Source organism: Corythoichthys intestinalis, chromosome 18 (genome assembly GCF_030265065.1).
Source record: "Corythoichthys intestinalis isolate RoL2023-P3 chromosome 18, ASM3026506v1, whole genome shotgun sequence".
Classification (NCBI taxonomy): domain Eukaryota; kingdom Metazoa; phylum Chordata; class Actinopteri; order Syngnathiformes; family Syngnathidae; genus Corythoichthys; species Corythoichthys intestinalis.
The window spans coordinates 29,102,633-29,125,036 of NC_080412.1; the positions used below are offsets into that span (position 1 = coordinate 29,102,633).

The 22,404-nt window shown below is 42.0% G+C and overlaps 1 protein-coding gene across 2 annotated transcripts; it reads right to left on the reverse strand.

Moving 5' to 3' along the window:
- Positions 1-3,093: 3,093 nt before the first annotated feature.
- Positions 3,094-21,074, reverse strand: LOC130906780 (protein phosphatase Slingshot homolog 2-like). 2 transcript variants are annotated; one of them, XR_009061366.1, is made up of 16 exons: positions 20,800-21,074; positions 19,877-19,920; positions 15,547-15,659; positions 15,391-15,455; positions 15,185-15,306; positions 12,209-12,274; positions 12,069-12,134; positions 11,794-11,988; positions 11,634-11,727; positions 11,404-11,532; positions 11,282-11,328; positions 11,074-11,220; positions 8,153-8,353; positions 7,719-8,085; positions 6,537-7,517; positions 3,094-5,690 (listed from the first exon to the last, which is right to left on the reverse strand). XR_009061366.1 is itself a non-coding variant. In XM_057821402.1 (15 exons), the coding sequence occupies exons 1-15, from the start codon at positions 20,860-20,862 to the stop codon at positions 6,621-6,623; spliced, it is 2,616 nt and encodes an 871-aa protein (XP_057677385.1). In that variant the 5' UTR covers positions 20,863-21,074; the 3' UTR covers positions 3,094-6,620. The 2 variants fall into 2 exon arrangements, 1 of the variants encoding a protein (XP_057677385.1); XM_057821402.1 differs by having other exon boundaries at positions 3,094-7,517.
- Positions 21,075-22,404: the final 1,330 nt, after the last annotated feature.

Below are 22,404 nucleotides of genomic sequence, written 5' to 3' on the forward strand. Positions count from 1 at the left end.
TTTGTTTGACCTATCTAACATTGACAAACTAGAAAGAGATAAAAGATATGTTATGAATCTTAATTTTGGCAAAATTTCACATTCACTGTGTAAAATATACTTATCAAAGACCAAATTTTCATGTTTTGGGAATTTTTTTTTTTCTTTAAATTTGGACGATTTAAGTTTCTCTTTGAACCCAAAAGCTATAAGGACCAAAAGACATTGCAAACAATACAGCTTGTGTTGAAAATAACCCCGACCCTTTTATTTATTATTTTTGTTGTTGCAAATTGTTGATTATATGTGAATTGTCTCGCCCTATATTTGTCTATTTGTATTTGTTGTTAATAAAGTTTGTTTAAAAAAATAAAAAATAAATACTGGGATCAGGGCACACGTTTTATTAAGGAGGTGGCTTGCATTTTGTGGGTGACAATGCTCCCTGTCCAGTAGGGGTGTGACAAAATATTGAAATGGTGATACTGTATATCGTGATACTTTGTATCCATAAGCGGATTTTAAGGGGGGGGCCAGGCCCCCCCCGGTGGCCGAAAAGAGTCACTGCATATAATTGACTTTCTTATATATATATATATATATATATATATATATATATATATATATATATATATATATATAAGTTGTAAAGCAATAAAACTGCAACAAAAAATGAATGAAATGAACAAAAAACATTTTTATAATCGGTCAAAAATATTTTTCGAGCATCTTAGACAGTCATTTGCTTTGCATATCATTTAATATATATATATATATATATATATATATAGAGAGAGAGAGAGAGAGAGAGAGAGAGAGAGAGAGAGAGAGAGAGAGGAAAAAATATTTTTAAAAATTATTTTTTCATTGATAGAAAATATTTATTTGAAGCAACTTTTGGGGGGATTGAACGATTTAGATACAAATGTCCTAATCATAATATGGCCCAAACACAAAAAGGATTGCTTCAATCAAAGAAAACTTTTTCAATGAAAAATTAAGTGTTCATATGCAGATTTTTCAATCGCAAATATTTTTTCGCATTCAAAAACTTTTTTCTATGATTGAAATTTTTCTTGAATTGAATTGAAGCAACTTTTTTTTATTGAATAATAAAGACACAAATCTACCTCCATATAGCTCCGCCCCGGGGATACAATTTTTGGCTGGGGTAACTACATTGGCACGACACCGGAGGGCGTACCAAATTCAATGGATGACGATCTTGGCAAAAAGTGTTGCCTAAGCAGCCTGATTTAGAATTCCCCTCAAGAATGATGGGAAACAAAAAAACACTCATTGTCAACTTGCTATTTTAAATATTGTAAGTTAATTTTATTGCTGACTCTGCGTATTTGGGTCATCAACATGTTGTGCCCCCCTGCCCTAAAAGTCAAACTCCGTCTATGTTTGTATCCCAAAAGGTTATCAATATGCTCCTGCCAAGAATCAAGATATCGTTTTAAAACAGTGTCAATGTCCAAAAAATAATAAATCAAAATAAACCAACAAGTTGCTACCAAAATCTTCCCCCATAATAGTGTCTCAGTTAACTCTAATGCTGCATTGATGGTGCTTGACGCCCAATCCATTTAGACTGGGAACGTTTGTTCTTTCGAAATCAGAGCATTCACAGTCCTTCTGTCCGATTTTCAGGGCATTTACAGGTCACTTGTCCATTTTAGGGCATTTACAGGTCGTTTCCTGTTGAGTTTGAGTCACTACCTATTCATTTGGGTGATTCCCAGGTCACTTCCTGTTCTGTAAAGCAACATAAACAGGAAGTGACCCATAAAATACCCCAAAATCAACAGGAAGTAACTGAAAATTAACAGGTAAATGACCTTAAATAGCCCAAAATTACCTCATTGCCTGGCACTGGCTGCCACTACTGGCCATAGACGTTCAATCCATTTGAACTGGGAGGGAGTTCAAATGGATGGGACGTCTACCAGTGATAAAATCAATCCAATTCCCCGTCTCCGGTTCTCGATTGTGTTGAGACTTCCACCTCGCTCGGCCCACCTAGAGAACGCTATCCTCCGCTTGGGCTCAGGCAGCAACGCGCTCCAATGTCGGCGGGTTTGTCCACCGAGAATGCACAATTTTCGGCGTTCATGACGAGAGGAAACTTGCTTGCCGATCGGTAAAGGCCGTCACCCCACCGCCATGTGTGGCACGAGTCGGGGTAGTTTTGTGTGATTTTTCGTGTTCAAAAGGCGAGGAAGAGCCGCTTGGTTCGGGTTAGCATGTAGCCCATCTCTTTTAATTACAATAAAAATGCTATTTGAATTTTTTTTGTCATGTCGCATGCACTTTAATAGCAAATCTCTATGCTTGCGTGAATTACATTGGGGCAAATAAGTATTTAGCCAACCACAAATTGTGCAAGTTCTCCCACTTGAAAATATTAGGCCTGTAATTGTCAACATGGGTAAACCTCAACCATGAGAGACAGAATGTGGAGGGAAAAAAAACAGAAAATCACATTGTTTGATTTTTAAAGAATTTATTTGCAAATCATGGTGGAAAATAAGTATTTGGTCAATACCAAAAGTTCATCTCAATACTTTGTTATGTAACCTTTGTTGGAAATAACAGAGGCCAAACGTTTTCTTTAACTCTTCACAAGCTTTTCACACACTGTTGCTGGTATTTTGGCCCATTCCTCCATGCAGATCTCCTCTAGAGCAGTGATGTTTTGGGGCTGTCGTTGGGCAACACAGACTTTCAACTCCCTCCACAGATTTTCTATGGGGTTGAGATCTGGAGACTGGCTAGGCCACTCCAGGACCTTGAAATGCTTCTTATGAAGCCACTCCTTTGTTGCCCTGGGTGTGTGTTTGGGATCATTGTCATGCTGAAAGACCATGCCACATCTCATCTTCAATGCCCTTGCTGATGAAAGGAGATGAAGCATGATGTTTCCACCCCCATGCGTCACAGTGGGTATGGTGTTCTTCGGATGCAATTCAGTATTCTTTCTCCTCCAAACACGAGAACCTGTGTTTCTACCAGAGTTCTATTTTGGTTTCATCTGACCATAACACATTCTCCCAGTCCTCTTCTGGATCATCCAAATGCTCTCTAGCGTACCGCAGACGGGCCTGGACATTTACTTTCTTCAGCAGGGGGACAGGTCTGGCAGTGCAGTTCTTGTTATCATTTTGAGGCCACGGGGTGAGATCTTGCATGGAGCCCCAGATCGATCAGTGGTTTGGTATGTCTTCCATTTTCTAATAATTGCTCCCACAGTTGATTTCTTTACACCAAGCGTTTTACCTATTGCAGATTCAGTCTTCCCTGCCTGGTGCAGGTCTACAATTTTGTCTCTGGTGCCCTTCGACAGCTCTTTGGTCTTGGCCATAGTGGAGTTTGGAGTATGACTGACTGAGGTTCTGGACAGGTGTCTTTTATACCGATGAGTTAAAACAGGTGCCATTAAGAGGTAACAAGTGGAGCCTCGTTAGAAGTTAGACCTCTGACAGCCAGAAATCTTGTTTGTAGGTGACTAAATACTTATATTCCACTCTAATTTGGAAAAATTATTCTTTAGAAATCAATGTGATTTTATGTTTTTTTCCCCCCACATTCTGTCTCTCATGGTTGAGGTTTACCCATGTTGACAATTACAGGCTTCTTTAATCTTTTCAAGTAGGAGAACTTGCACAATTGGTGGTTGACTAAATACTTATTTGCCCCACTTTATCCTCAGGTCCGCTGAGGGCAGTGACTGCTCTTTGAAGCAAGGACACCCAAAACATGTTATATTCCATCCATTTAATGGTCACAGTAGAAGGACATGGTAAAAAAGAACATTTCAACTTAGCTTTTTAAATACAAAATAATCTTTCCCACACACACATAAATGCTTCCTACTGTCACAAGACACCCCATTCACAAGTAAAAACCACAAAAAAAAAAAAAAAAAACAGGATTAAAGTGCATGTATGACTCAACACAATCGAAGCTTCACTTGCCTCACGCACACACACGTAAAAAAAAAAGGTAAAAGTTGTGCTTTACAGTTTCACAAATTTGAGACAAAAAAAACCCATTAACAGACGTCAAAATATTGACATCCCAGCTACACAGTACACACGAATGGCATCAGCACTTGATGGGGGAGGCAGAACATTTCAGGTGTGCGGCTCTCGTGCTTCTGAGGTACAACGTCATCAAAATAAGACGGGAAAAAAATGAAACAAGTTGCTTCTGATTGGCCTGAAACATGACCATGTGACCTGACTGATCAGTTGTGAAAGGAAGAGCAACTCGCGGGTCAGAGGTGACCGCGATGTCACGTTCCAACATTCCAGCAAACATTAGCTGCAATCTACAGAAGGTCATGAAGAGGAAACACGTGGCTTCACATTGGGCTTGTTTAACCTTACAACATCCTCTAAAAGAGGGGTGTCCAAACTACAGCCCAGTTTTTATATGCCCACAGCAAATAATGAAAATATAACTGAATATGGCCGGCACAAGAAGCTTAAATTCAGCCTAGATTCTATTGCACTTTTAGGCTTTAACACTAACTGTATCTAGTCACTTAAAGAGTGCCTCTCCATAAGCTCAAGGGTCAAAATCCTACATGTTGCAATCAATGCAGGAAAGTTGAATTCCAGTATTTTGTTTTCCATGAATAGATTTATATTAAAAAAAAATAATCCAATGTGATAAATTGTGCTATGTTGGTTGAGATTTTTTGCTGGTGGACATTTTCTCTTTGTTGCGTACATATATATACTTCTTACGTCGCACCTGAGTACAAGTCTAACCAACCAAAAAAATGCATAATCAAGAGAAAAAAAAAAAGTCATAGTGGAATATAAGTCACATTTCTGTTCTGCAATTTTTAATTACTAGGAACCAAGAACTATACATTAAAGCGGAAGTTCAAAATGTTTGACATTAGGCTTAATTTTTGAGTTAGCGGGGGTTAAATTAGTTTGTGGAGTTGATTTCAACACATTTCGTGCAGTTTGTTGGCTATTTATTAATTTCAAAGCTCCGGAGTGGCTAATCTAGCGCGAGTTAATGGTCCCGTCCTAGCATGCCAATAAAAAAACGATACTAACAGATCTAAAATAGTAAAATAAATTCAGATTGTGTTCAAAATACCCATGCGGCCAAAACAATGTCACACCAAACTGCCGTAATTCATTTATTTCTGCGTGACTATTTTTTTCAGATGCGTATTGTGACCACGACAGAGAGAAGTGCTTTGGCCACTTGTGCTCATGCTGCATTCGAGGAAGGTGGGAAGTCTGACTTATCCCACTCGGATGATACCAGTTGCGACCTCAAAGCGTTCTAAGAGTTTTATTTTGGCCATCAAAAGACATGTTGACGTCCAGCAAACATGGCTTTTTGTAAGCGATCAAATAGTGGAGGAAAAATAATGGCTAAGGTAAATAGACCACACTGTAAACTGCCTTATTTAGTTTTACTACTGACAGTCTGCTTTTTGACAGGCATCGCATTTTGTCGTGTGACGTCTGATTGAAGCAACTCGTGAAGTTGGGCCACTTTTTTTTTTTTTTTTTTTACTGATTTCGCAATTAGGGCCCCCCAGTTCGAGTGGCGTTCCAATTCTATTTATGCTGGTCGAAGTTTGGAAAACTCCGATTTCCTACCTTCCTTGAATGCAGCATCAGTCTACAGTCTTTACTGAAGAACGGCAACATAGTGAAATTTGCATGTAGAGGCTGTGGAAACAAACAGAAGAAATGGGCAAATGAGAGTTCCCACAAATTCCCTATTAAGAACAAAGAACAATACAACCTGTGGATACTTGCTGCTGGCTATGACATAAACACACCGCTGGAAAAGATATCACTCCACTCTGCATCCTGTTAACTACAGAGCTAATGGATTACAAATGTTGCTGTTCATACTGCAATTATTGACATCCGAAGGTAAGTTTTAATAACTTCATCCTGAAAACATAGCCAACACTATTGGTCATGGGTGATTTTCATGCGTGCATATGTTGTTTTTTATTGGCATGCTAGGACGGGCTCATTGATTCGCGCTAGCTTAGTCACTCTAGAACCCCGAAAAAAATAAATAGCTAACTAATTGAACGCAATTTGTTGAAATCAACTCCACCGACTAAATTAACCCCCCGCTAACTTGAAGGTTAAGTGTAATGTCAAAAATTTTAAAATGTTAAATGCTAAATAGGTATCTGGTAACGTAACATCCGTAAAAACCGATAACTATAGCCTAAAAAAACAACATAGCATGCTTTCGGCGAAAAAAAATAAATAAAAACATACGTAGCAGGCCTAGCCAAGCTAAGTGCGACTTATAGTTAAAAAAAAAAAAAAAAAAACACGACGCGCACATACACACACAATATTTGTTACAATATCCTTATACCTCTCGATAATTTTGTTATTGGTAGCGAGCATTGAGGGATATGGCCGCCAATGGCAGTGAAACATGTCACTGCCATTGACGGCGATAGAGTCAGAATGGATTGGACATCTATTCCTGTCAGTAGCAGCCAATGAGTTAAGACTTTAAAAATAACAATATTTTAAACCCACCATTTTTTCCCCCGATATTTTCAAGTTGGCCCAAGTTTGGACACCCCTGGTTTAAGGCAAGAGGCTTTGTGTTGGGAATGACGCCTACATGGTTTGGTAGAGGGCGCTGAGGTTTGTTTTCTTGAGACGCCTAACGGGGTGACTCCTCCCGTACTGCTGCCTGGACGTGAAGAGCGGCTGAAGCGGCGAGGGCGACGGAGAGTCTCTGAGCCGCCGCGGGCTCTCGGCAGGCGATCGCTCGGCCGGAGAGCCGGCATCATAGACGCGTTGCTTTTTGGGGTCCTCGCCACTCGTGTGGACCAGAGGCTCCGCGGGCGGTGGCGCAGCGACAGCTTGGCTCAGTTCCCAGTCCGCGAGATCATCGACCAGCAGCTCCAAACAGCCCAGCTTGGCCAAGGAGGCCGAGCGCTTCATCAGCGAAGGAGGTGTCAGGCCGGCCCGGCGGATGCGAGCCTCCGCCTCTCGGACGCGCCGTCGTACGCCGCCGCCTCGCTTCCCGTTGGCTCCGGCCACGCCCACGCTCACCTGTTGAAGGAAGGCCCCGAGTTCACGCAGCGTCTCCCACGTCTCCTTGAGGATGGCCCCGCCCCAATCCGAAGACAGGAAACTGGCGTTAGCCGGCCAGTCGCTGCTCCTCGTGGCGATACGAGTGCGATCCCCAGCGGGACTTCCCTGGTGTGAGGACGGGGATGAGGTCAGCGAGGGGGTGCGATGTTGCGTGTGGCGATCCCGCTTCATCTGCCGTTCCAGCTGGCGCGTGACGCGACGCACCGAGCCTCGTGTCCAGTCCCTGTAGAGACGGGTATTATCCTCCTCTTCCTTTTCCCCTTCCTGCTTTATGCCAGAACAAAAAACATCGCCATCCTTCACTTCCTGTGCAGGCTTGGCCACTTCCCGGCCCCCATCCCCCAATTGGCTGGGCTCGGACTCATCTGATTGCTCGGCGGGCTTTGATTCTGCGACCTGCACGGGAATCAGGCTCTGTTTCAAAGAGAGCACAAAAATAACCCATAGGTCAGAGTGTTGAATGTTAACTCAATGGCTGCCATTGATGGCAATAGACGTCTAATCAATCTATTTGAACTTGGATTCAGAGTTCAAGTGGATTCAACATCTACTCGTGATAAACTCGGATAAAATGACCTTCAGTAAAAAAAAAAAAAAGGATATTGTAAGTCTCACCTTTCTTTTGGTCTCATCCCCGGTGAAGAACTCAGGCGGCGTCGACGAATGTCGCTGCGCCATCCCTTTAAATTTCTCCCTGGCGCTTAAGAAGTCGATGCGGTCCCTGTGCCCCAACAACGCACCGGGCGTGTCGAGGGAGTCGACGGGTGACCGAGATGCGTGATGCTGCACGTTGTCACATGGCGGCGAGCTCAGGGGACGAGACGGGGCGCCGAATCCCGCCGTTTTTTTGATATAGTATTCCAGCGGGGTGGCTGAGCAGTCCGGGCCTCGCGGCCGGTGATACGCTTTAGACAAGGGCTCATGGTGGTCGGACAAGTCGCTGTCAGAGTGAGAACGCCAAAGCTTGTTGTGCCGCTGTTTGCTGCGTGAAAACGACAAGCGTCAATACTGTCCGGACAGGTCGGCGACAGAGCGGTGCCTCGGCTCACCTGGCCAGCAGGATGCCCTGGTACTCCTCCAGCTGTCTCATGAAGGACGGGTTGGGTTTGGTGACGGTTCGGCGCGCCTTGACGTAATCGAAGGCCTTCCTCAGATCCCATCCGTACTCCTTCATTGCATACGCAATAACAGTGGCCGCCGAGCGACTTATTCCCATCTTGCAGTGCACCAAGCACTTGGATCCATTTTTCCTGAAAATCGGCACCACCGTGAGCCCTTGTTTCTTTGGATTCATCAGTATATTGGCCGGCCGATATATGGGCTTTCTTTCAAGATCGGCCATCGACCAATACATAAAGAAAAAAGCCAATATAATCGGACAGCTGTTACGTTGGTGACTATCTTCGTTACTTTGCATTTTGCACCACCTAGTGGCCAAACTAAAGTAGTCGTAGAAGAAAAAGGACAGGAAGTAGATGAGGTTCCTAGAGGCAAAATGGCTGCTCTTTTTCTTGTTGTGTTCCTTGTTTCAAGTACAGTAAGCAAGTTCTTAGACACAAATGCTTCCATCATCTATACGTAAGCTAATGTAGTTTTTGTTGTCTACTCACAACGGGATTATGCTATGTAGATGCTAACGGCTAGCACTACGCTAACGTGGACCCTATTTATGTGTCGATTTTATATACAGGTAGTCCGCGGGCTACAAACGAGTTCAGTTCCTGCGCTGGCAACATAAACCAAATTTCCGCATGAGTCGGAATTAACACTTTAAGAACCCCAAAATAACCATCTAAAAAGTCCTAAAGTATAGTACAATGGTACTTCTACATGCAAAGTTAATTTGTTCTAGGACATTGTTTTGTAAGTAGAAATGGTCGTAGGATTTTCCTGTAAGAATACATTATAATTCCATTAATTCCTTCCACGGCCTAAAAAACCTACACTAAATCCTTGATAAATGCTGCTGGTACTATTGCAAATAGCAATTACACAGAGCCAAAAAAATACATTATGAATAAAAAACACAATATTAATATAATAATAGTAGTAATAATAACTAACTAGAAACTGCAATTTCTGGAGAAATTACTCTTGAACTTTGCTGTGTGGAGATACAGATCTTAGCCCTGCCCAGGTTGGTTTGGGGACATTTCAGGGACAACATCAGGTCACTTCCTGCTGATTTGGAGACATTTGGGGGATGAGTCCTGGTCATATCAGGTCATTTGAGGACATTTAGGAGACGTGTCTTCATTATATCAGGCCATTTGTGGGACATGAATAATGTAACGAATCAAGTTCTAAGGTGGCGGATGTGTTTTGCGGATGTACCTGAACGCACCACATGGCTGACTTGACAGAATGAGAGAGGGACTTTTTTACAGCTGTGGCAGACAGTTAGGCATGTTGCAGAAGTTCTGAAATAAATGATTAAAAACCTGACGAAGCTGGCGATTTTTTTGGCGATGTTACAACAATAATAATTGTCACCTTAACTTATAAAGACTGGCGAAGGGAGGTCAGAGGAGGACCGTTGAGATCGTAGACATTCTACAGCTGTATTGTTGAGCCAGTTCACGGACGCGCGGACCACGCTCATTTTTCTTTAATTTCCCATCTTCAATTCAATGGTAAGCCTCACCTTTTTCCTTTTTTTCACCACCTGCACTAACATTCTTTGAACCCATGTTGATTTCACTCACAAGAAAATAGCCGCCGTCTTGTGGGAAAACAAAGGAACTGCGGCGTGGTCATAAATCGTCATATTTCGAGCATGTCGTCGGATGTCGAAACAAAAAGCGGGTCAAATTTTACATCGGTGGTCGAAAAGATAGTGTGTCGAGGCGACCGTATGTCGAGGTACCAATGTATTTTGTTTCATGATGGAGGACACGCTGTCCTCTGGTGGCAGCGTTGGGTCGCTGTCGTCTTATGACTGAGGAGCAGACTCTCGTCTGACGTGGATAATGGACAGCTGCGCACTGGTTTTGGCCCACATAAGGCTGAAAGTTGTTTCAGCTAATATACGTGTATGCAATTGTAATGAAGTTTACAGCTACAGTTTGTGGAGCTACCTGTGAGCGATTTGCTATGAGAATCTAAATACGTTAGCATTCGTAGCATTAGGTCAATTTAATCTACTAAATTTACATATTGATCAGACTAAATGGACGTTTGAACACCAAGTGTTTTGTGTCAAGTGTTTTATTGCTAAAATGCGTGTTGTTTTGAACATAAGTGTACATATGTGTGTTACAGCTTTAAAATTGTCAAAAGTGAAGGAAATAAAAAGCTTCAAAAAGCACAATTATTTGATTCTGTAAAACTGAACAACTTCACGTTTAGTGAGGACAGAACACGCCATATTAATAAAGCAAAAAATAAGATAATGTAAGGTACAATAAGTTACTGTTTATGCCACTAAAACAGTGGTGTCCAAACTATTCCACATAGGGCCGCAGAGGGTGCTGGATTTCGTTCCTACACAACAAAATGACATCTTTTCACCAATCTGGTGTCTCACAAGTGTAATCAGTTCATTGCAGTCAGGTGCTGCTTGTTTTAGCACAAACTTCATTAGTTAAACTGTCTGTGCTCGATTGGTAGGAAAAAAACCCAGGACGCACAGCGGCCCTTAAGGACAGGTTTGGACACCCATGCACTTAAATAAATAAACGACGGGAGACAAAATAGCGGACAAGACTCCGGCGTCGTAAAGTCGAAGTCGCGTAAGTCGAGTACGTCGTAACCTGTATAAAATTCCTTCTTTATAATAATTATTATTCCACCGTGTCTTTCGACGCACTGCCTAGCCAACACCTTTTGACTCATCTTTGGAACGTTCCAAAATTTAACGCGACGCAGCTCCTTTTGAATTCGCACCTCACGTTTATGCTTATGGCAAAAATTCCACTTTTGCGCCCAAAAAAAAAAGCCACACTCATTTCAATTGCTAATTGAGACTGACTTGGCTCTGGTGATGAACTTGTAGGTGTCGTTCCAGTAGGCCAACAAGTCGGTGGCTTCCTCGTCGTACACGCGGATGTTGTGGTACTCGAAGACGCCCGGGAAGAAGTTGTCAATCTCGCGGGTCACATTCAGGATGTAGTGAACTCTACGTGACAGACACCCGTTACCTCCTGCTTAAAAATCACGGTTGGACTTCCTCCCCTCACCCGCAATTCTGCAACTCCTCCAAATTGGACGCGTTCCACTCAGATCCCTGAAAGGAAAATCATTGCGTGTATCAGACCATCGGCTCAATTTGGAAGAAGTTCATTTTTTCGGGGGTGCCGACCAAGAAGACGTGATCAAAAATCTGTGTGGGACTGTCCATCTGGCCCAGAATGATAATCATCTCGTTGTCAATGAATTCCTTGAACTCGCGCAGGTTGCACGTCATGTGCATTTCCAGCTCCGTGCGAATCTGTGTCACACAGTGTTGACCGAATAAACAGTTTGGTGAGCGTTCGGGAAATTGCATTGATCTTATTGAACAAGTCCAAGATAAATAGAAAATTGAACGACCTCCTTGCAGGTGACATTCTCCAGATCTTTCTGCATCATGATCTCCCTCAAGCTGCTCTTGATCTCACGCTCCGTCAGCTCGCGTTCGGTGGGCCTGCGCAAGCACAGGTGTTAGGCGATGCCACGACGGCGTCCCCCACCAACGCCGCTCGTCACTCACGTGTCAGAGAAGAGGACCGGGGAGTCGGCGCGGTGCGACTGCAGGTCTTGCATAGCGTTCCACTCGTTGATGCGGGCCTGGTCAGACGAGACGCGACTCTGGTAGTAGCTGACCCATGTCAGGAACAAGCTTCCTGGGAAGTAGTTGTGACAACGCGCCACTTCGCAGGCTTTGTGCAGGGACTGCAGCGCCGACCTGCCGGCAAGGAAGAACACTTGACATTTACCAGAACATCGGGAGGTAGAAGAAATGTCCGGTGCAGGGTGTTGACTCACCACATGGCCTGCACGGAGACGGGCTTGAAGACGTGCACACGGCAGTCGGTGGACACGCTGAAGCCCCTGTTGGGAAGAAGAACACAATGAGGAAGGAGATGCCGCTTAAGATGATGGCGAACGAGTTGACAAAACCGTACCCATCTCCATCCAGGTGAATCAGCGTGTCGCTCCAGAGTGGAAGAACCAAGCCCAGGGAACACGAGCTGAGGAACACATGACATGTGACATCGTATGCAGTAGAGGAGTTCCAAAAAAAATCGATTATTATATGCATCACAATTCAACACGTGACGATTCGATTACGATTCATGAAGGCTCAAAAACGATGATTTTCCCCCATAACTTTATGGCAGCCGCTCATAGCGGAACAAAATTCAAGTCACATCTGCCGCCCGGACACCTTTAACGGATGCACGCATGTTATAATGGATGCTGCCTGTAACTGATTGATTTACTCTTTTTCAAAAGACTGGCAAATAAATTTGTGTATGAGACAGGCAAGCGCGCTTCTGTGCGCACGTTATTTTTTAGAGCGAGAGGGGAAGCGAGATAGTTCGTTGCTCCTTGTCTTTCAGATGTCCAGCTGTAGTTTCAAGTCATGTCAATTGAAAAATGTCCTGAGTGTTTTGCTAAGACCTGTGTGTGTCTATAATAGGTGAGTACACGAACCCTCTTGTACTGTTTAGCCTTTATTGTTGTTGTTTTTGGGGTGTTAATAGTTAGCGCCGAGCGCTAATCTAATTAGCTAATTCACTAACGTGTATTTAATATGCAGAACGTGTAAAACCACGATTAAGTAAAGCCGTAACACTACAAACATGCAAAATAGTACAGAAATCTGTGAAAACAAAGTATATTGGTTAAAAGAAGGGTTATTTCTAAAGACATTTTGTTTCCAGGAAATGTGGAATTCATTCCACTTGTGTAAATTTTATTGTATTGTTGAGTGAAATAAGTACTCCCTTTAAAATGGTTAATGTTTTCGCACTTTCTTGTAAAAATAAATAAATAAATAAATAAGCAACTTAACCCTTGAGAGTCGAAGGACGCGCCGGCGCGTCCTCAGCGCACGTCGTCTTTGAAGCGCCCTCACGTTTTAACTACGTCACCCACATGCCGTTGGTTAGTCTTGTTTTAAAGTGCGGAAGTTGCGGTTTACTCTCGTTATTATTTGAAATCAATCGACCAACTAAAACGTGAGATATTGTCATTTAAGTTTTATAGTTTTATTGTCCTCTCAAAAAAACATTAAAACGCTGCATGGATCATTTGTTTATGTCTATATTTCCATCATTTCTTGTCCTTTTTCAAAACTGAAGCTCCATGAAAAAAACACAAATCAAACGAACCCTTTGGAAGTCACAGTGGAAGCACAAAATGCGTTTTTTTTAATAAATATAACTGCCGTGCGAGGTTCCATCGAACGAGAGGGAGGAGTGCTCTGAAGCAGCGAGGTGGCGAGCGACGGCCGTTTGGATCGAGCAGCGACTTTGTGTGACTTTGAGAATGAAGGGAAAACTAAATTTAGCGCAAGCAATTGTGCTTTTTGATCAACTTGAGGAAGAGGATGGTCCAAATTCGTCATCATCGTCTTCTTTGGAAGAGTCCCCGAGTGAAGATAGTGACGGATTTGAACACGTGGGTGACGCCATCGACGAGCAGAGGTAAGCCAACTCTTTTTTTTTTTATTGCTGAAAAAGTTTCTTTTGAAAGTTTCTTTTGATATTGCAAGACAAAGTTAATTTTGATGCAATATAAGTGTGTGTTCGTGTATATAATAATAAAATGTGCATATCAGATCAAAGTCCTACGTGCACTGTGTGTATGCCAGGCAGGAATTTATAATTTGTGGTGTTCTTCTTTCTATATGAAGATTGGGGATGTAGCACATATTCAGCTATGGTATTCTTTCTATTGTCATGCATATAGATTTCCATTATTATTTATTGCTGTATATATTTTTATTTTATACTTTATTATTTTCATAAATACTGACTTTTTCTTCATGTACATTTATAGTGACAATGAAAGTAAAGTGAAATGAAAATGGAAGGGTGGAAAGAGGACCGACACCCCATGGAAGTGTGGGCTGTGTGATGTCGCCCTGTGTCTAATTCCAGGACGAAACTGCTTTTCGGAGTGGCATGCCTGAAAAAAATTTAGCTTGTTTATTGTAAATATTTTTGAAAATACTTTTTCCCCCCAATGTTATATATATATTTTTTCCCCCCACAATCAGTCTTCTCAATTTGTGTATATAAATGTGTGTTCAAGAAGCTTGATTGTGTGTACATAGTTTTCATCAAGTGATGGGCCGCAATACCTAAACTCATAAAGAGATGGCCTCTAAACACTTTTTGTGTTAGATGGTATATATTTTTTCACTGTTCTTCACTGTTTGGTCTGCTGTATATAACCTGTTTTGACTAGAGCATGTATAAAGGCAAAAAACGCCTATGGCTATACCTGTTGTTTATGTTGAATTGTCAAATATAAGACTATTTATTCTAAATTTTTTTTGGTTGAATGTTCATCCTAACATGTTGAGTAAATATTACAAAGTTTCGAAACGGTTCGTTACGCATGTTTGGTTGTCAATTGGACATCAATATTAAAAATTTTGACAAAACGATTTTGGAATTTTTGGTCTTTTTGGGCCCAAAATGATGATTTATAATTGGTCAGTGAAGGAAACAACAGTTTGGACATGAAGTTCAAGGTGTCACAAAAAAAGGGACCAAACCAGGCCATCGTAAACAATTCTTTCTTTGAAATATAAAGGCAACTTCAAAGGCATGCAAAATCAGACAAAATAGGCCCAGACCTTAAAGGGTTAAGGGAAGGTTTTTGTTGTATGAGCATGTTTCCATCGTTCCTGTTGCATCATTATAATATTTTAAATAAATAATGGACAAAAATGTGTTTGTCTACTATATTAATTATGAATGTACTCGATAATCGTGATAATTGTGATCATCGTCAATACCGTGATCATCGTTCAAGAATCGAATCGTAGCCCCCTGAATCGTAATCGAATCGAATCGTGGGGTGCGTAAGATGCCACACCCCTAGTATGCAGTACACAACATTGCTTGCCCATGTTTGACACTCACCCGTCCACGGGACTGAAGTCCACGCCGAGGAGCACACTCTCCTCTGTGTCCTGCCTTCCATTGGTGGACACCACTACCATGTAACGTGTCAAAAAGGCGTGGGCACTCTCCAGTCGGACTGCCTGGAAAAGAAACAACACAATAACACCCGAAAAATAAGCAGCCTGCCACTTTTTTTCCTGCTTTGGTGCGTTATGTACACCCACCAGTTTGATGTTGTCCTCTGGTCTGAGGACAGTGAACATGGTCTGAAGGTGTTGCTGGATGTCACCTAGAACCAACAGAGACATCCACCGGGACAGATTGATTGAGAAGGTGAGAAAAGGGAAATTGGATGGAATTAAAAAAAAATTTCCTCTTACCAGCATGTTTGCTACGCAGTGAGAAGCGGGATGCTGACGACGAAGTGGAGGAACCATTTCCTCGGGGAAGGAAGAGCGCCGCCCCTTTAACGGTCAGGAAGCTTTCACTGATACTAGACACCAACAAAACAACAAAGAACAATTTAGACACGTTAAAGCTGAAAGGGGCATAATCGAAGACATGCTAGTTGAATGGAGGCATGTGCCGTTTACCGGTTTCAAGTTATACCATGGTATGAAAACGTTGCGGTTTCAAAACCACTAAAATTTTCCATCATACTATAGTACGGTATCAGCCATTTTTTTGTCCCAAAAATGCAGCGAGAAATGGCTTGGAGCGGTAGCGCTCACCCCTCCTTCTCTGGTTGTTGCTCTGTCCTATGTGTCGTTGACACTGCTGTCGCTGTCAAAACTACACCTGAGCTCACCTCCAAAGACAGTCGCTAGTATGGTATTAGTATTAGGTATTAGTATTTCGGCTACCGAAAAGTAGTCAGCACGCTTCACTGCCATCCTAATGACAAGTGGAGAACAAGAGCGCAAAGACATCACCATCAAGACTCCAAATTTCACGGACTTCCAAGTGGTTAGTCATCATTGAACAATACAACGTAAGGAAAAACATTTGGTTAAGAAACCGTGATACATTAAAAAAAAAAAAAAATTGTAATAAACCTTTACACAAAATAACTGAGCGCGCATTTGGCTACCAGTGTTGTCACAGATTACTTGAAAAAGTAATTTAATTACTGATTAGGCCTCAAAAAAGTAATCGAGTTACTTCACTGATTATTATTGCAGTTACTAAATTACTTTAAAAGTAATCTATCTTACTTTTTACCATTTTTTTCCTCCGTTTACTGCCTTAACATAAGAATGACAACAGAAAAATGTCATTGCATGTAATTGACTTTCTGATGATTGAATTTAAAGAATTTTTCACATAAGGCTTAATCTTGGAGTTAGCGGGGATTTAATTAGTCGACGGAGTTGATTTCAACCACCATTGACTCGCGCTAGTTTTATCCAGTCAGCAGCCCTGAAACTAACAAATAACTGAAACTGCATGGAATTTGTTGAAATCAACTCCACAGACTAGTTAAACCCTCGCTACCTCGAAGATGAAGCCTAATATCAAAAATTCTGAACTTCGGGTTAGGGTTAACAGTAGAGCTGGGAATCTTTGGGCACCTAACGATTCGATTACGATTACGATTCAGAGGCTCCGATTCGATTATAAAACGATTATTGATGCACCCCCCTCCTTTTTTTTTTCTCTCTTTTTTTTTTTTTTTTTTTTTTAAATGTTTTGTACATTAGTTCCAAAATTGTTCAAAAATACTCTCTGGCTAAACCACACTACTTTTTCAGTATCAAGTTAACATATAGCAGTAAACAAATATACAAAAATAACAATAAACAAAAAACTCCAGTCCCCATTCTGTATCAGCAGCTTTAAACTACATTCAATCAATTTAATGTTGTGAATCAACCGCTAAATTTGTTAAAATTGCTCCCGTTATGCCATAATTTCCCTTTTGTCTACTTTCGACATGTGAAAGTTTTAAAACTATTTTAAAGATAGATTCAAGTCAATATTTTACCGATTTAGGGGTATTTTAGATAAAAAGTTAATTAGGTTTGCTTGGAAGGTTCGCTACAACAGCCTTGCAGTGAAGTGTACTGCTTTAAGATGGCGGCCGTTTATAACGCCCGTATCTAGCTTTTTGTAGATGTGCTGCTAACGCTACCAAATCTATATTGCATCTAGTCCTATATAAATGATATCCACCGTAACATTATATGGATGAACTCTGTAGCAGCTTTTCGGCAGCAGTCAGGTATGTTGTTGTGTTTTTTTTTATCTCGTTGCATGAGTTGAGCTAGAGCCGTGAGTTGAGCATTGGCATTACCCGAGGGGCCGGGTAATGGGAAGCACAAGGTTTAGCTACTCTCGCTTCGTTCCGTCCCGAAGACCACGCGGCGCGCTGAGTGTTGTGTACTTCCGCTTTACTTCGCATATTTCAATAATCGGAATTTGGATGTTTGTGAATCGTTCTCGAATCTTCCTCGGCCGAATCGCGAATAATCTAAGAATCGGAAATTTTGCACACCTCTAGTTAACAGCATATCAGTGCCAACGTAAAACAATGCAAATTGACTGCACAATATTCAACAACACACAAATGAATTCTGCGATAAACACAAAGGTGGGGGCAGGCACGAATGCTCACGCACAACCCGGAAGTACGCCATACACACACGCGTTCAATTTGGCCACAAAACTTTACAGTCAATCGGACTTACAACACATCCTATAGATGCTAAACGAACACATCACCCCATGGCATAAATGTGCAACACAAATATGATGTAAACAATTCTTGTCGACTTGGAGCAAATGACTAACCCTCCAAATGAAGGAAAAATACTCACGCACACAGATCAACATTCCCTCGCACATCTCAACAGGTGGCTGCACTCGGCTCGAATGTGAACCCACATTCCTCACGCCTTTCTCAGTCCCAAAAAAATTAGCGCGTGCGACTTGAGACCAAAACAGGACGTAACTATGAGCGGTGACCATGGAAACGAACCTTCGGGAACCTTTCTAACATTTTCTATTCAAAATGCTCTTCGTACATGATTACAGTGTTCTTCATTCTACATACATAATGAGCCGATAACAAAATACAGTATTGGCCCAAATATAAGACTGTGTTTTTTGCATTGAAATAAAACTGAAAAAGTGGGGGTCGTCTTATTTTCGAGGTCTAGACATTATTCCCCTTCAAGACGCTAGGTGGCGCCAGATATCATTGAAACAAATGCTGAACTTGACTCCCCAGGCCAAAGCGAACCCCCTTATGGTTAATGCAGTTATTGCAATTTTTTTGTTTTATCACAATAGATTGGTTTATTTACATTTAAAAAACCAGAAGCCATGCATTTACAAATGTGATTGCACTTTAGTTTACATATTTAAATGTTCAGATATTAAGATTTGAATGAGGCAAAATAACATGTTTTTTCTCTCAAATATATTGTAATAATCATTTGTTTCAGATGTACTCTAATTATTTTCTGTATAAAAATTAATTTGGTGTTCAAAAAGTCTTTTTTCAAACTTGAGTCTTGAAAAAGACAGGGTCGTCTTATAATCAGGGCTGTCTTATATTCGGGCCAATACGGTAGTAACGCACAGACACTAAGGAAACTAATCTGGTATCTGGTTTGGAAAAATGAACATGTTAGATTACTCATTATCGGTGTTGTTAATAACGGCGTTACTAACGACGTTATTTTTTTCAGTAGAAAGTAATCTAATTAGTTACTTTTCTCATTTTGGCAACGCCGTTACCGTTACTGAGGCGGGAAAGGCGTGCGTTACTATGTTGCTTGAATAACCCGAGAAAAGTCTGAGAGGGACGGACTCACAGAGGCGAGAGAGCAGAGCAGGAGTGGGGACGCCGTTGCAAACGCGATGCTAGGTGGCTCCAATAATACCTGAGTGTAGCCGATAGCCTACAACCTATGCCCACATGATGCTACGTTAGATATCACATACTATAGAACTAGATGCAAATGACAGACACAGTGGCATTAGCAAGATATATATATATATTGAACTAGATGCGTTGGTAAACAGCCGCCATCTTAAAGCAGTAAACCTCTCAGGAGGGCTCTGTTGTAGAGAACCTTCCTAGCGGAGCTAAGTAACTTTCTATCTAGAATGCTCCTAAATCGGCAAAATCTTGACTTAAATCTGTCTTTAAATGATGAAACTGTTTTAAAACTTACCCATGTCGAAAGTAGACAGAAGGGAACTCATGCAATAACGGGAGCAATTTTTAACAACTTTAATGGTTGATTCAAAACATTGTTTCTTTTTTTTTTCTCTCTCTCAAAAAAAAAATAAATAAATATCACTAGTTACTTTGCCAAGTAATGAATTACTTTTACAATCAGTTAACTGAGTTACTAACGCAATTACTTTTTAGGAGAAGTAATTTGTAACTGTAATTAATTACTTTTTTAAAGTAAGATTAACAACACTGCTCATTACTGAAATAAAGTTATCAGATTACAGTGTTTACTGACAACACTTGCTGCCTACAGTGGAAGTGCATTGGTGGACAGCAACAGGCTGTGGATGCGTACTGACTCGAACAGGATGAGCGAGATTCCATACCAAGAGTGGGACAGCGTGCATGACCGGGGCACACACAAATGCAAGTTTGTCTTTGCATACACTCGATTATGTTCCAAAGCCATTTGACAGACATGCAAAAAATGTGAAAGTGCCTTCAGTTCTCTTTTCATATCTGACCTGCGAGGTTGAGAGCGTCGATCATCCTCGCCACTGCCCGACTCCTAAAAATAGAACAGAAAACCTCTATTAGCAAAATGGATTTATGATTCTTCACGCAGTTATTACCAATGACGGCGATGGGTAGTCATTTAATTTGAACTGGGAGCCCCTTCCAGTTCAAAATTATTGGACGTCCATCACCGTCAATGGCAGCAAATGAGTTTATATGAAGTATTTCACTCCTCTTAGTGGACATTTATTTTGTAATTTACACTTCACATATTTTTAATGTCCGAATCAGTACTATCGCTTTTTGGACACAGGTATCTGTAATTTAGTACAGAATGGGAGTTGTTTTGCCATCTCTGTCGTCAAGACAACCCCAAACCAGTGCAGCAGTAAACACTGCGTCACAAGGTGTTTCTCGTCTGTGATTGGTTGTATGTGCGCGCACCTGCTCTACTGCTTTGCTTGCACGCGCTGCAGCCTGCAGGCAAAGCGGAAGTGCGATTTAGACACGCACAACACGCTAAGAAACGTCAAGGAGCTCAGTAGAGATACAGGAACCCAAACAACAAACACGTTCGCCCCTTTGGCTCCCGAAACGAGCCGGAAGTAGAATTAAAAGTTCAACTTTTTATCCCGCTTGAAGTAGTACAACCGACCGGAAGTACCTGCTCATACTCCCCAACAAAAGGAAAAAGCAATAATTTGGATATTTGTCAAATGTGGGTCACATTTGCATTGCGAAAAACAGGAGCACACCACCTTGTTCAGATAAATAAAGGCTAATAGTGACTCATGGACTAGAAGTCGGCTGAAGAACAACAAGCGGGTGTACTAGCTTGGCGCATGCGCACGGGCACAAAGGCGAGCCCATTTCGGAGAGAAAAAGCAAGCCAAGAAAGCTTATGGAAGGTCAACGATGGCAAATGTCTTACCGACACGCAGGGGCTGGAGGTGTTGCTAGGGGTCGGGGAACGCTGAACGGTCACCAGCGCCATTCACGAGCCGGACGCCAGCACCTGAGCACCGAGAGCATAATGGACGGAATCAGGTGCGCGTCACCAGGCGTCGTCTTGTGTCACGGCCCCCTCCGCCTCTCCATGGCTGGCTGTGGGCTCGTCGTTGAGCTGCTTTTCAAGCGCCTTCCTTTAAAAATCGGACAGCTCTTGATTGCTCGGCGCCGTCGGCTCGACGGCTCCTCCCCGGTCGAGTCGGCTGGCTGCTTCCTGTTAACCGCGCATGCGCACGATTAATAGATATCACATGTATATAGAGGTAGATGTGAAATGTGTGATTTGGCGGCATAATTAATCGACGGCCATCTTAAAGCAGTAGACTGGTTAGGCAGGATGTTGCAATGAGCCTAAAGCAGCCATGTCCAAAATCCGGCCCGGGGGCCAAATGTGGCCCGTGGTCAAATTTCATCCAGCCCCAAGCCTCTGTCGTGAAATCAATAATGTCTGGCCCACACACAGACCTAATAAATTGATCAGCAGTACTGCTACCAGCATATGAAGTGGCTTATACACTAAATGCTGCATCTCATTTACCCACTAAAAGGCAGCAGCACTCTAAGCAACAATACCCAGCGTGACCTTTTACTCCCAATTTTCTAAAATGGTGACAATCAACAACAAAAAAGTTGACTGCGACGGCCGACGCTTCAAGAATAGGTGGAAATTGGACTATTTCTTCACTAAATACGCAAAAACTGTGTCTGCCTCATTTGCGAAGGGACAGTCCCTGTTTTTAATGAGTTCAATGAGAGGCGATATTACCAAACAGACACGCTGACATGTACGACAAAATTACAGGGAAGATTCTTAGCGAGAAATTGAAGCAACTTAAAGCTAGGTAGTTTAATTTTACAGCAGCAGTATTTCGTAAGCGCCCAAGAGATGAAAGAGAACGCCACAAAGGCGAGTTGCAACACTTTGTGGAAAATTTTAATTAAAAAAATAATAAAGCAAATGTGACACACAGAATGGCTTGCTCAAATTTGTTTAAATATATATTGTTCTACGTAAAGGACGTCAGCTAAGGCCGGCCCCCCACATTTTTACCACACCAAATCTGGCTCCCTTTGCAAAAAGTTTGGACACCCCTGGCCTAAAGTGAATGATTTTCTCCACTAAAATACGCTTAACTCAGCGACATATGAACGAATTTTCAAACACTTTGGTAATTATAACAAACCGTGTTGACGTGGCTATTATTTGGGGTGAATGTTAAAATATAAACAATAATTATTTTTTAATAGTCTATGCCAGGGGTCAGGAACCTATGGCTCGCGAGCCACATCTGGCTCTTTTGAGGAGTGCATCTGCCTCTCGGCCAAACAGTACTCTTAAATGTGAAACCAGCCTGCTCGCTTGACATAAACAAGCTGTTTTGAGCTGATGGAGCATTCACACATTTATCTTGGACATTTCAAACATATGTTGCAATGATGTGTTTTGATTCGGTGCCCAGTGGTGGTCCTCTCGTCACGGATTGCGCGGCATTGCATAACTCACCTCGCACGTTAAGTCTCCGCTCAG